The sequence below is a fragment of the Barbus barbus genome, assembly GCF_936440315.1.
Source record: "Barbus barbus genome assembly, chromosome: 30".
NCBI lineage: Eukaryota > Metazoa > Chordata > Actinopteri > Cypriniformes > Cyprinidae > Barbus > Barbus barbus.
The window spans coordinates 9,168,273-9,184,392 of NC_136758.1; the positions used below are offsets into that span (position 1 = coordinate 9,168,273).

Genomic DNA, 16,120 nt, shown 5'->3' on the forward strand with positions numbered 1-16,120 from the left:
CTACTTTTGAAGCAGGTGAGAGTTCCTGGAAAGCAAGTGAAACATCAAATGGCAAGAAACACTTCAGAGTGTTGACAGCTGTCAAATTTAGATTCAAACGAATTCTTGAAATGCTTAGACCACATGTGGTTTTTTTGAACATGTACAATTAATACCATTGCATTCCTTTTAAGTCTCTTGGATTGCCCATGGTAACAAATTATTACAATATTCAAGTACCATGATATTACCATCTGATGCTATCAATGTGCTGCCATCATAATACTTGTTTATAAAGCGGAATAAGAACATATTCATACACACACTCAAGAACGAGTCTGTTATTTTGAAATTTGAATGATGTGTTTTACAAATCCACTTACAATAGTTTATAATTCTGCTACTGAAGTTCTGTTCCAAAACGCCACATTTTTAGATCTCATAGCCACACTTCTTCATATGACTTGCCAAATTATAAGAAGGTATCGCATTTAACATTTTCAATGAAGATGATCCTAGAATTTGTTGCAACAAAGTAGTGTTAATTTTGTCATATTTTTTATTTATTATAGCCCTATTATAGCCCTCTCTCTATGTACATTATGAAAATTGGTAAAACAAACAAACAAACAAAAAATATTATAACATTGAAATTCCTAATAGTAATTTAAGGAGATCGCTAAACTCCAGTTTACTTTCAGATCATCATCGGCACTTCCGTAATGAAGAGCGAGCGCATGTGCATGGTTGCCAGATTGCAAAAAAATAAGCAGAAAATGCATCCTTTTAAGAGAGAAGCTCTAATTTGGGGATTTCAACACAAAACTTGTGTAGTAGAGGCATGTACAGTAGTCCACAGTAATATTTTGTCTCCTTTTTTTGACGAAAAAAAGTAAATTTTAAAGTAAAATTTTGTTGGTCACGTCTTTTATTGTCAACGATATTGCATGTTGTTATAGTCACAGTTATCATTCATTGACCTTATTGTCGCCTTGTCATCATCACATTTTAGTCAGGAAAAAAATCTCATCAACTAACATTTTTCATCATAGTTTTCATTAACGAAATTAACACTACAACAAACAGTAGATAAAATGTTTATGCTTCGAGCATTTGGTCAAACTTTTTTTACAATGATAAGTAGCACACCTAAAAAGAAAAGAAAAACTGTCTTGAGAGCAGTACTTTCAGGTTTATTGTTCTTTACTCGAGCTGGCAGATAAAATTATTAGAGCATAGCGGGATGGGATTTTTCATGTGGGTTTCATATGGGCTGGGATGACCTACTGGCCTACAGGGAGCCCAAAACCAGGAATCCTTAAGCAGCGTGAACAGACTGTGATCTGCCTCCCTCTGAGCAGGAGAAAGAGAGAGAAATTATGCTGCTCCTTCTTAGAAAAGAAAAGGAAAGACATTCGGAAGGAGATGGGAATAGTTGGAATTTCTGGACTCTGTGTAGAGATGAGGTTGTAGACAGGGTGTAGTATAAAGAGAATACCTGATTTTATCAAGTGCTGGGAGCTCTCTCCAGCTGTACTTTAATGACCCGACCTGGGGATACAGCGTGTGCACCTCGTGCTCTGTGTCTGACACTCATGAAAACAGCTTGACTGGAGGGCTTAAGTCCTCAAAAACCCATAGTGGGTTTTTTGACAGCTGCTTCAGTGTGTGTGTTTGTGTGTGTGTGTTCGAATGTGTGTCTAATGTCTATGTTTGTGCGTCCCAAATTCTGTCTCGTTTCGACTGCGTAGCCTCTTTAAACATCCTGTTGATGTGAAATGTGACACCCGTTCCTTCTTTATCTGTATGTGGGGATTACCATTCTGTCCAGATAGACACCATTCGCTGTCAGTGTGACGCTGTTTTGATTTATCATGGCTCATCTGAAACCGGAATGCCATGCGCTGCGATATGACTCTGTCATGTCATGGATTCATCATGGCGTTTTTTGCGTTGATGATTGCGTGAGTGCTAAGTTCATAGGAGCCCTTTCTGACTTGTCACGAGCTCAAAGACCTGGACACCACAATTGGTTTTGATCCCGCCTAAGCTGTAAAAAAGCTCTCATAAAAAGCTGCAGTAACAGCTATTGTGTATGTATAGTCATTCCCCCCAAAAACTAATTGAAGTTTAAGTCATGTCCACATGCATGCATTGTAATTTTGAACAATGGAATTGCCATTTCTGCTACAGAACTGACAGACATAACAATTATTGATTTCAACCGTACACAGAAAGCAATTCTAGACATAAACACAATCCTGGAGCATCTGAATAAACAGACGTAAACAACTTAATCAAAACAAACCCTTTTTGCTTTGTTCAGAATCCTCCAACCCTCAAATCAGTTGAAGCTTACGTAATAGTAATTATTCAACCAAATGTCACAGTTTAACAAAAAGTGCAGACTAGAAACAGAATGAATGCTGCTTGTCGTACTCCGTCTCATGCGAGTAATCCTTCCATGTGCCTGAAGGTTTGTGATATATGGAGCTCATATGTCATCCAATGTATAGAAATAGTTCTCCTGTCAGAGTTCTGTTGACGCATCACGCACTGGATAGCCTATGCTTCATGAAAAGTTTGAGAATGATGTTATTTTAGTTGCCAGACATGAATCCAGAGCAAACACGAATCCAGCCATTATGCACAACCACCGCAACATAGATGACATGCCACACTAAAGCCATAGTTGTTTATTGCTCAATGTGTTGTCAGTGACTAACTCATGATATTCTCTGGGAAATTGCCCAACCTTACCTGAAGCCTTTTAACACACTGCCTACATTCAAAACAAGTGCTTGACAGGTCATATTGATTGTGGGTTTAAGCTACTTAGTTACTCACAAGCCTCCGAGACAAAGAGCGACTCTGGTAAAATAATGAAAAAGTCAGTGAATGAATGGGCTCCAGTGCAAGAATATATAACAACTACAAACCAATATGTTCTAGATGTTTTATTTTATTATCTGCGAAAAGCTATTTCTCACAGACTTCATGCAAGAATTATGTAACAGTGTTTCAAAAATCATAGTGTAGAGTCTCAAGCACCTAGATTTTGAGATTTTGTGGGAACTCCATTGGAGACACCGACAAAAGATTAGTTTCTTGACATGTCCACTTTCTCGAGAGCTGGCCTGTATTGCCTCAAGTCATGGGAGACCTGGTGGACCCATGTCTGGATTGACAACCTTTGAATCTTACTATGGTTTTGGCTAAGGAATTCACATTTCTTGTGAATCAGTTTAATCTCTTCCCATTGAAGTCCTATTCATACCATTAGTACAGGGATCAGTGTTCCTCCCTGGTGGTTAATTATGTACTTTATGATAAATGCATGTGAGTAAGTGTTACCTACTTCTTTTTACATGTGACCTTTGAAACATAATCCATAAGGGAACTGCCTCTTGCTCCTTGTAAGGACTTGCTCTATTCCTTCAAGAAGGTGTGATCTTCCATGACCTAGGCGTGTGATTCATGGAACTATGTAAGAAGGTAATTTAATGTCATATTATTGGGATCCAAAGTTTGATTTCCTCTCCTGCTTCTTCCCACCCCAGACACAAGGCCTCATAGGTCAAGCAGAGCAGAGCGAATGGCATTCAGACCCCACCATCTCCAGAGTCTCCCTGACTCCCTCCAGACAGAGAAGTCCGGTTCAGATTGGCCAGGCTGTGCCTGCTTCGTCTGACCATCCCACTTCAGCTGCAGCATCCTTTTTTATCAGGTAAGAATTTAACATGGATCACTTAATGGACCCTCAAACATCCTTATGTAGCAAAGCATGGTAGTGAACTAGATGTCTCTGGATCTTTCCCTTACTTAATGTCAGGGTTACAGATTTTGGACTTGGTGTGATATGGTATATTATTATAGGATGGCGTGGCATAGTAGCTATTGACTGGCAACCAGAAGGGTTCCTTCTTGATCAAGGCACCAGTCGAATTATTCCTGTAGAGTTGCATATGTACAAGAAAACTGCTTCAATGTATTAGTTTCTCAATTCCACTGGTATTTGAAAAAGGGTGGTGACAGGAATGCTTCAAGAATGGTCCTGGAAAACACATTTGACAAATTTCTCAAGCCAAGTGACAACATGGGACATTAAAGAGTGATCAGGGGCCTCTCCCTTTGTGCAGAATGACGGCAGCTAAGTTTTTAGATCCGCTTGGGATGTTGCCACCTGCCCAAGCACTTCCAGGTCATTCTGAGACAACAGACAGATGTGACCCCATGTAGGACAAGGTTAATTTTTGCAGTCTGATTTATAATTGCGTGTCTGTTTTCTTTGGAGTTGATCTCAAAAGAAGTGGATAAGCAGGGAGGCTGCTATGTCACAGAAACAGAATGACGAGGAAGAGGGAGAAAATAGATTTGTTTTTCCCTCTTAATTTAAACTCCTGGGTGGATGAACAGAATAAGTAGGAAGTTATGTTGGGTACCACCTCTTGTTTCATCCCAAATACTAGTGCCTGCCAGATATTTTATTGTTTTGGTTTGGAATAAGGTCAGTTATCATTTTGGACACCCTGGCATTCTTTGAATACTGGATATAGGTCATACTTGACTTTTTGTTACTAACAGCCACTAATTTGTGTAATTGGCATTCAATTAGTAAACAAAGGCTGAGAAATTGAAGTGAAGTGACAAAAAAATGAATGAAGAGCATCCTCTAAAGGAGTCATTATCAAACTTCTACATTTAAATCAAGAGCTGGTAGTGAACATCCAGACCTGCAGTTATTCTGCTTGTGTGCATTGGGCATTTAACCTGCTTGTACAACAAGCAGCAGGCTGGATCCTCTCTTGTAAGTAAAATGTTAATTAGATTTCAATTAGAATTGGAGGAGAAAGTGATGAGGGACAAGGTCAATCTGTTTCCAGTCAACCCTTCATGATCTTTGATTTCAAATAACGTTTTATGAAAATTAATTTTCAGAACAGCAGTGGTCAGAGTCCATCCCTGACCACCTCTGAATGTGGTTGCGGTGATTGAATCACAATGTGTCTTGGGTGCAATTATTGTAAACCCAGCTTTTAAGTGTTATCTTATTGTAATTCATTCATGTTAATGCAAGGTATACCTTCCAATTGCTTTACCAAACAAAATACAATGTTATTACCTTAGAAATGGACACCTACATAATGTACCCACATAAAGTACTGTTTAAGTACCTTAGTCTATGAAAAAGGCACTCATTGGCAAGGTAAATCAAAGTTCCATGATTGCTGAACCATGTTTCCATAGTCTTTTTGTAAGGCATCTTTGGCATCTTTAATTCAGCCTGTACTGTATATTAGTCAGCATCTAGTGAGAAAACAGAGGAGCGGATGATGGCTTGATACATGGCTGAGAAGTTGACTTTTCCCTAACCCTCGTTCTCGGCATATGCTCCAGAGTGATGGAGCATATGATTAGTGTATTGACATTCTAGCTGGCTTCTATAATGAATGCAGACAGAGGGCCCAAAGAGCTTCCCAGAGCTTCAGGATGCACTGTCACACTCAAAAATCAGGTGTGCTTTGCTATTCTGCCTCGGTGCTTCGAAAGATGAAATGGTTCAAAGCAACCCTGAACTGAGCATCATGTACAGGGTCATGTGAGTGAATCATCTGATCCTTTGCTAGGTGGGAGTTGGGGTAGAACTGATTAAAAGGATATGACTGTTTTAGATAGCCACATGCTCTATTGACTCCAAAGGGGATGAGAGAAAGAGAAAGAAAATGAGGTTGAGAGATTTGTCTGTCTAGAGATCAGAGCGGATGTCCATGTGGGTAAAAATGTGCAATGAATGGTAAAAGATTTGGTGTGTGTATGTGTGGGTGTCAAAAGATTTAAATGGGAAAGTTCCAAATCCTTTCACTGGAGGTTTGAGCAAGTGGACTAATTTGTGGGTTCTTTGAGCACCTAATTAGTCTTGTGTATATTTTAATTATTTGCTGCTGCAGTATGTTGTTGACCAATCAGAAGTGATCAAATACATGGTAAAATAAAGACCAAAATATACTTTGTTTTTGTATGTGTATGCTAGCATATGTGTACAGTCGAACATGTAACCTTACAAAGTATACTCAATTTGATAGGCGGTTGACACATGCTCTCTGGAAAGCTTCATCTTAGTCCAGTGTCTGTGCTATTTCTCTCCAGTAGTTATGACCAACTCTATCTCATGACTAATTCGTACATATTTTACGAGATGGCTAAGTCGTATGCATTCATATAACCTCACTTGTATGATTTTGTACGATTTTTCTAGACCCTAGTGATGAGTAAGTTTAGGGGCGTAGATCACTCGTATGAATTCATATGAACTCATAAAATACGTATGATTTAGCAAAAATTTTACAAATTTGTACAAGTGAGGTCATTTGAATTAGCCACCTCATAAAATATGTATGAATTGCCATGAGATTGGGTTGTTATGACTGATAAAAATATTTTTGTACTCTTTTAAACTAAAGTTGCTGCTATTTCATAACCCCTCCCACAGGTGCTTGTCAATGTGGGTGTCTGTTGTGAATGCAGTCTCTGCTATTTCTTGCTGTTGTTATTCCGTCTATTTAGTTTCATTTTCTACTGTGAAACAACAGCCTGTGCCAGTGTTGCCACCTTGTGGAGCAACTGATTAGTGCAAAAGAGATTCAATGTGTATATGCGACCTGGTGGTGCACATACTATTCTGGTGACCCTTGAGTTTGTGTAAAAACCAAAGTATACTTTGGCCTTAAGTTGTTCAGCAAAACCTTCAGCTGCAGTTTTTTAGCACAAAAAAAAAAAAATTAGGTTCCTCCTGAAATATAAAGGATAGTTGTTTATGGAGGAAAAAAAAACCCTTTTTAATTTATATATCACTTACATCTAGCAAGGAACATAATATTTACATAATCTTATAAATCTAGCACGTAGTTTAGTCTTTGCTAGATTGTTTTTCAGTGCCAAGTGAGTGGTGACGTGACATGGCTTCTCCTATAAAAGCGGTTCTGTTTTCACTGTCTACATGTGATGCTCATTCACATGTGGTATAGACATTGAGTGTCTTTATTAAGTCTGAACTTCATTTCTTTTAAATTGCTGCCACAATTCATTAGCTGACTACCTATTCCAAGGTTTCAAGGTGTGTAAATGGAGGGTGTATACTTGTATGTGCATGCATGCAGGTCAGCATTGAGAGGCACAGCTGTTTGGCGGTATGCGAACTTGCAGTGGCATTGAGCACAACCACGGTGAAATGTTTTTTTATGACCTAGCACTCATTTTCAGTTGCCTGTCCAGGTGAGCTTGAACAGTAATGACTATGATTGGAGTAAACATTCCACCGTAATTACACGTACAAACAATCCAGGCTGTCACTAGACAAGTTGAGCAGCCGAAGTGCTTTGTTGCACTGGTCTTAGGGAGTAACCATAGAAACAAAGGGAAGTTAATTCATGGCATATACATGCTGGGCCTTGAATAAACATAATTGCCTACTGAAGATAAAAGTGGGAAAGGGAGGCGTTAGTTCACGTGAACTGCGAAAATTACATTCCTTCTTGTGCCATGTCTGAACTGCTTTCCTGGCTCTATGCAATTGTTCCAACTAGAATAGATAGTATATTTGTTCACAGAAAGCCTGAAGTAGAACATTATATGTTTTGTTATCAACTAATTTACTCATACCTCCTGTTATAGGGGCATTCTCTAGCTCGTATTAGCATTAGCATCACTGATCTTTCTGCACTTTAAAGCAATCGGTCACCCAAAAATGAACATTTACTGTTAATTTAGTCATTCTCAGGCCAGACAAGATGTAGGTAACTTTTTTTCTTCAGTAGAACAGTAAAGATTTTTAGCTGAAAGCATTGTCCTTAGTGGTTCATAAAATGCAGGCCCCAGATACCATCACTTTGAGAGTCAAAAAAGCATATACAGGCAACACTAAATTATTACCATGGCTCCTGACGATATATATTGAGGTCTTATGAAGTGAAATGACTGGTCTGTGCAAGAAACTGAACGTTATTAATTGTAATGCATAGCCTAAGGGAAATGGTCCTGAGCTCGTTCACGAGAATCTGGAGTGCAAGTTTGCTGTCTTTCTGACGTATGTGCAGGCCATAGACTGTAAAAAAATATGGACGTAGTGTCCGTGACGTCACCCGTAGAGTTCTGAAGATCGTTTTTGAAGCCTAAAGTGGGCGTAGCCGACCGTCGCCATCTTGGCAGCGTGTCACTCCCGGATAAACGAAAATGGGCAAAGAAGCGGTACCTGGGTGGAGCTGAGGTGCCTGGTGCTGAAACCACGCCCACCTACCTCGACGCAAATTACGTTGTCTTGGATACTACAAGATATTGGCGCCGGCAGAAATGCTAAGATTAGTGGCTGGAATTTATTTATTTTTACGATAAATTAGCTGAGGTAACGTGACGGCTAACAGACAGCAGACACATGGCTAATGACCACAGCAGCGGGAATCCACCTGTCACTCAAACGTGGACACACCCTTAATTATGCAGAACTTTAAGGATTAATCAACTAAACGGATGAGTTATAAAAAAATTCACCCCCCTCACAGTTGTCATGAAGGGCAAAATTAGCTGTATAGACCAAAACACATTCAGACACCAGGCTGTAAACACGTTTTTTTCTGCTGTAAAAGTTGGCATTTTAACATGGAGAAGATACAGATTTGACTCACTTCTGACACCAGCCTCAAGCGGCCAGTCAACGAATTGCAGTTTAACTCACTTCCGTGTTGGTTTCAAGAGAGAGACGGGGAGGTTGCCGCTTGGTGTAGGCGCAAACTCACACGTGAGCTGGCACTGTGCTTGTTTACAATAAAGAGGATACCTGTGTTGTATTGTTCATCAAAATAGTACTTGTGCTTATCTTGGACGTCTCAACCTATATAAAAAGATTACATTCGCATACACAATCTCAATAGGAAGCGACATAAAGATTACACTTTAGACTCTCGTGAACGTGCTGTTTTTGTCTTTCTGTCTTCTGTCTTTTCAGCTTTTTCGGCTATATAGGTACTAATTTCCCATTATTTCCACTGGTAAAACACAAAATAAGTGTTATAGTGTCTAATTTTCACTCTTTGCATGACCAAACAATATGCTATCTCTACAGAGACAATGAGCATGAGGAATAAGTAAATAAATTAGTACAGTCTTCATCTCATGAGTGTACACCATTCAGATAAGGCTATTTTTTTTATTACTGTGTAAACGTTTTAAATTGAATGCACATTTAAAGAACTTCCATTTAGCCTGTATTTTGATTTGTTTTGCATGTGTATACTTACCAAAGACTGCAAAGCTTTGAAGTAACCTTTCATGAGTGGCTAACAGCGCATAAGTTAGATATTTAACAATTCTTCCTCTTGTAATGAAAGGTCAGTTGATGCATTTGGGAACTTACCGCTTTATGACAAGCATTGCCCCCAATTCTTGAGTTCACACTGTGTGCTCCAATTTAAAGTCAATTAGGTACATAAATGCATCAGTTTAATCTCATTGTTTGGAAGATTTGCTTCCTTCTACTGCTGTAGTGGGGCAATAATGATAAAGCATCTCAAGAGTTGTAAACAGGGGGATGCCATTCACCTTTCCACCCACATGCTGTGCCAATGCTAATGTGGACAGTGGTCTTCTGTTGGGTGGGACAAGGGGGCGGGTCTCTAATGGAGCCGATGAGATGGTGACATGGGGGATGGTTGACTGCGGTGTGGTGAGGTGAGTGAATGAGAAGAGAGGGGTTATTGAGAGTTCCTGCACACAGTCACAACAGCACTCAGCTAAACTGATAACGCCGGCTCCGTAGGCCACCCATTACAGCGAGGATTACAGCGAGAAAGATATCCAGAAACAGAGAGGAGGGGCAGAGAGATGGAGAGATAGAGAAAGTACACAGAGGAACAGAGCAGAGGAGAAAGAAACAGGCAAATTATCCATGTGGATGGGTGCTTTTTGAGTGACAGCAATAATCCCTGACAGGGACAAATTGGGAAAACAGATTAATGCTGAGTGGTCGGGGCCCTGGAGCGGAGCTGGGCCCTGCTGCGCAGCTGCGTGACGAGAACCGGGAAACAGGAGCGCTTCAGTCAAGGCTGATAGTGGCAAACACACCAATGTACAGTTACTTTGAAAACACTGATTCAGTGAGCTGGTAGGCAGTGAGGTGAATCCACACACATGGTGGGCCGACTCGGACTAATACCCCACACCGACACTCGCAGATGGAGGGAGAGAAAATTATGGAGTGTGGAGGGAAATAAGTGGAGCGGCACCATGAAACTGGAGTAAGTCACCATGTTAGAGAAACTTGTATTTTGAGATTAAAAGTTTTGACTTCAGATTATTTACTGAAATTGCTGGTTTAAATTGTGAAATTATGGTTCTTTGGGGCCTTCTAGACATCTGACTGTGTTTTTAATGATTATTTTTAATGATTGAGTTGGACCGGTCAAAGCATTGCAGACAATTTTAAACAATCTGTGTAATATATTTGAAAAGTGATGAATCAAATGAACCAATGAGTCATTTTTAAAGTGGTTTATTGAAACAGTATGAAAGAATCAATGCAATTTGCTGTTTTTCAAATTAATCTGGCTTTGCAAATACTTCTGCATGAGTTTTTCCATGGTCATTACTCAAGTGAATCAATGAATAGTTTTTAAACGGGTTTATTGAAACAGTATGAAAAAAAAATCGATTCATTCTCAGTTTATCAAATAAATCTTGCTTTGCAAATGCTTCTTCACAAGTTTTTAAAGAAGTAGTGTATTCTATGTATTTTGTGAACATTGAAGTTTCATTCTTAAACATTTGGTCCTAAATTATCTCCTTGATTGTTGACTTTAGCTGCAGTAGGATCTGTTTTGTTGTCAGTTCTGTGTTGAGATGTGCCTTGTAGTTTTACTGTGTATTTACTCTGGCTGACCCTTCAGCTGGTGGTCTCCAGTCCTAATCATGTTGTCAAGCTTGAGTTTGTCTGTAAGTGTGTGTGTTGTGTGTGTGTGTGTGTGTGTGTGTGTGTATGTGTGCAATGGTCACGGAGCAGCTGAGGCTGGGACTGGAGAAATGGAGGCTGGGAAGGAATGTCCAGGTGTGAAGAGCCTGCGGTGGGCCGTGAGAGGTTCTGCTGTGTGATTTTTGGGTGGTGAGGGTGGATGATGGAGGTGTTGATGGATCTATCACTCTAGGCCACGGCCCCAGGGATCTGCTCTAGCCAAGCCCACTTCCTGTCATCAGGGGGTTTGCACTGATGTGTCCAAATGGACAGATCCAGAAAAACTCTTTTATATCATCATCTTTCAGATTTCTATAGTAAATGTACTATTAATATGTCATATTTTCAAAACTTTAATAACATCAATTAATAAATAATTTCTGAAAGATAATGTGACACTGAAGACTGGAGTAATGATGCTGAAAATTCATCTTTGCATCACAGGAATAATTTACATTTTAAAAGATATTTAAATAGAAAATAGTTATTTTAAATTCTAATAATATTTCACAGTATTACTGTTTTTACTGTATTTGTGATTAAATAAATGGTGAGCATAAGAGATTTGATTAAAAACATTTAAACACCATAATGTTTCCCAAGTATGCATACATGCACTTTACATAATTTTAAAACGTTGAGAACAAAATATCATTGAAATATAATATTACAATAAAAAACAAAATAGTGGTTGTTTGTTATACTGTACACACGGTGTTGACGTCAAGTCAGTGGTTCTGCTTCTTCTGTCTTGTCTTCACCCCCCCACACCTTTACAATATGTCACCACTTAAAATCACTCCTCTGTAACCTGTGACCACCTCCGCTGAATGTCTCCCACCCACTCTTCATTATTCCCCACATCTTCTTGCTTTTTACACACCCCCAGGTTGTGTGAATAACCCCCATGTTGTGAGTCTCTCGTCCCAAACAGTTCTCACTGGGGTGATTATCACCTTCGAGAAAACACGAAGAACACTAAAGCTTCTTTGTTTAGTCTGAAAGGAGGCAGACTCACCTTTGAAGCACTTGTGAAACAAATGTACTGTCAGCATTTTAGCATCACAATAGATCCTCACTTATATGTCACAACATTGAAGCTTTCTACATTTGTTCTACACAAACTCGTTTTTGTTAACTTATGTTCCCACTCTGTTTAGAAGTGTAGTGACAGCAATTCATTTACAGAAAATAGACTACCAGATAACTAAACTTGTGAAGAGTGTTTTCTCATCAAAACATCACCAGCTACTTGAACAGCTTTTTGCACATGTGTTACTCACAGTGAAATGTTTTCACATGATATAACAGCAAACCTCAGTTGACTGGCCAATGGCAAGACATCTGGACCACATTTACATGTGGTATTGACATCTGTCTTGGAAGATCGGATCACAAGTGGTCAGCCGAGAAAGAGATATACACTATGGTCAACAGATTGGAGTCTGTATGATTCTTTTAAAATGAAATACACACTTTAATTAAGCAATGATGCATTATATTGATCAAAAATGACAGTAAAGACACTTATAGTGTGACAAAAGATATCAAATTGCTGCTTTTCTCTAAACTTTGTTCATCAAAGAATCCTGAAAAATATGTAGCATTGTTACCCCAAAAATATTAAACAGAACAAGATTGATTTTAGACATTAATAATAAGAAATGTCACTTGCTCACCAAAATCAGCATATTATAATGGTTTTATATTATTTTCTGCCATATGGACATCATCTTGAGATAGTCACCACTGATAAGCTCCTACTAAATATAATGTAGAAATGATTTGCATCGTGAAAAGAGCTATACAAATAAACTTGAATTGAACTGAATTGATTATTACATTACATTTTAAAACATATTGAACAGAAGATAGCTATTTTAAATTGTAATAATATTTCACAATATTACTGTTTTACTGTATTTTTGGTCAGATAAATGCAGACTTGGTCAGCATAAGAGGCTTCTTTCTAAAGCATTAAAACATAACTATTCTAAACTTTTAACCAATAGTGTCCAATATTCTGAAGTCCTTGTGCAAGTAGGTAACCCTTCAGTGTTGTCCGCGACACAGTTATGCATAATTTAGCATTTATTCTGTAAATTTAGCAGGGCTTTAGCATTTCACACTGCGATTGCATCCTTTGACAGATTAAAAGGTCCTTTCACTTTACTGAAAAACCCAGGAAGTGTAAAAGGGCTCAAATTAAATTTGAAGTATGGAACAGGGCAGAACAGAAGATCCAAAACATTAAATTTTTTGGGGACAATTATGCAAACTGGGCATAATATAGCACCCACCTAAACCTTTTTCCTGAATAATCAAGGACGTATACAGCAAACAGTTGGTGTTTTTCATGCTTACAGTTGGGGGTCTGTGACAGCTCAGGGAAAAGCATGAAAACTGCTGTGTCAGGAAGACTAGCCAGCCCACTTGCATACAGTCACCACAGGAAGAGCAGCAGGCATCAGCGAGTCCGCTAGACAGCATGGATCTGCTGATTCATGCGTATGGACTCAATAGACGTGGGGCTGTGGAAGAGCTGATGTTTGCTGCAACACTATAGAGGAAATAATTGCTGTCAAATCAGTCAAATTCCAACTGCCTTATGGCCTAGGGGGTCTCCATATGTCAGTCAGAGAAAAGTGATGCTGTTTGCAGGCCTTTAGGTTATTAAAAGTATTTTTTGAACTGAGATTATAGGTAATCTCTTGTATAGTGCGGGAAAATACATTCTTGGTGGTTGGACATGTATGCTAGTACTCATAATAGAGGCTGTAGATGCTCACAAGCTTCCCACGGTTTGGTAGCATAACAAGGATTGATTCTTAATTGCTTCAGCTCTGTACTTCGCACAGTAAGCAATGCATGACAGACAAGTTACCGTCACCACCTTATTAGTCGTGTCAAATCTTCCACTTCTCGAGAATGCTGATTAAAACAAACCCTAAATAATAATTGAAACCCATTTCACTAGGGAAATAAGGAACAAGAGGGAACTGGCGGCTCTTCTAAAGAGGTCTCCGGTTTGCCCGGATTTGTGGAATACAGATCAGATCAACTGAGGTTATTAATTGTGTTACCAGACCAAGTGGAATATACATTTAAAGGTTTATTACCTATTGTCTTTTTAGACCGCAGATGTGGTTGAAGTTGAAAATTCCCATGAGGTCATCCCGCCCGAATATCCTCTGTTGTGGCTGGAGAGAACAAAAGCAACGGCTCACAATCCCATCACGATCCACCCGGTTAAGCTTTGAGCCTGGGCAGGGGAAAAAAATCTGAAAACAGTGTTATGTCTAATTAGTGTTCAACCTTCCCCTGATTTCCCAGCCCAATACCACCCAAGTGCACAGTTCATACTTATTCATGTAGCATGTTTTACCACAACTCAAGCAAAATTCCAGACTACTTAATGAGATCCCTGTTGCTTGTCATTACAAACACACTCTACTGATTATACACATACTACTGATTAAATTAAGAAGTTTTATTGTCAAACGAGGAATTTCTATAGCCTCTACTGTTGCTTAAGGATATGTATAATACTTGCAGAGTATGTTAGCATTCATATGATTCTCTATAGCAGTTTCCCAGGTGGTGCAGGAAATTGAAATCTGCCATCTTTACTCATGGGTGCTCAGTTTTGCTGCCAGGTTGTTTGCTAATGCTTTTTGCTGCCCTGTAATAGTTAGCGCTTTAGGAACAACTGGGTCTGTCTGTGGAATCGAGGTGAATCTTATGTTTTTTTAAGCAAACCCGTCAGTGTTAGCTAACAGCATGCTAGCTTAGCTTATACTTGATTCAACGGATGGACTAAATGTTCAGAAAGCTGATCTATAAAAGTCTCTTTCAGTGTGTTATTTTTTTCTCCATTTAATTGCTTCATTGAATATTAATGGTTGTTTATAATGCTTTTTGTAGTCCCCGACAACTAGCATTTCAGGGAAAATTTGGTACGGCTGTTGAACAGAGTTGATTCTTTTATTTTGCAAGCTAACTTTTAGGTGTTAACTCATAGCATGGTAGCTTAGACTCGATTCAGCAGGCAAACCAAATTGTTTACAATGGCATCTAAGCATCTAACAGGGACTAACTGAATTAACCATGGATTTATTGTAGTAAAAGCGTAACCATGTTTTTTTTTTTTGTTGTTGTTGTATTGATTACCATTTGTATAATGACAGTTTTTACTTCAAATACCATGGCTAAACTATGGTTAGTGTAGCAAAAGGTTAGTATTGTTTTTTTTATTAAAACCATTTCGAAGGGGTAACCATACGTTGACTGTTTGCTGTACGTAGCCCACAAAATCATTCAGGCAAGTGGTCTGTAAAACTAATATCCGTAGCTTAAAGTTTCTCAATTTGAGTTCATTGAATATTAATGATTATTTTATAGGATATAAAATTGTTTTCTCAGCACATTGAGGCAGTGAGGGTTTGTGGTAAAGAGTGGGGTGGTGTTGGAAATGAGAAACCGAGAGAGTTTATCTGCTGTTGAAAGCTACTCTGCATGCAGATTGTATGAAATGGAGTGGATTACAGCCTGTAATCAGTTCATGACCCAGCATGTGAGAGAGCCTGTTGCAGAGAGCTGAGAATCTAGCACTATCGCACTCTCTCTATTTCAGTAATAAGTTGCTAGTACCCAAACCCTAAATTCCTACAGTAGCACCAGAGGGCGCTTGTAAAAGCTTATGCGTAGGGCTGTTATTATTGGACATACTTTGGGTTATTGCTATAACCTATGGGTTTCTTAATGGCATGGTTCTTGGTTTTTGTCCATAGCAAGACTATAAGCTGTGAGAATGCGTCACATCGAATGGATTGATAGCATTCCTGCCGTGTAAGAGCACATCTATGCACATTGCACTGGTAATGATTATATTGCAGTGTGAAGGTCACCACTGAATGTAATAATCTTCTCATACACTAGTGGCTATGAAGTCATTTGAATGATGTTATTAGTCCTATGAACCCGGTAACTGTAATCTGTCTCATCCTGTATAGTTAGGGGAGCATCCATCTTTCTGTCTATGACAACATGATCATTAGTCAATAAAGACTATTGACATATTTATTGCATTTTTGGATGGGAGATAGGTTGATTTCCCTTGGTACCTTGTGTCTTTACTTACATAAT

The 16,120-nt window shown here is 38.9% G+C and overlaps 1 protein-coding gene across 1 annotated transcript in view; it reads left to right on the forward strand.

The window, feature by feature from the left end:
- LOC306850001 (kinesin-like protein KIF26A) overlaps positions 1–16,120 on the forward strand; it is a gene marked incomplete at its 5' end in the record, with an annotated part of 90,531 nt that overhangs the window by 36,167 nt on the left and 38,244 nt on the right. The window contains one exon of the mRNA XM_079385407.1: positions 3,540–3,706. Within this exon, the coding sequence (XP_079241533.1) occupies positions 3,540–3,706 (167 nt within the window). The remainder of the gene's footprint in view (positions 1–3,539; positions 3,707–16,120) is intronic.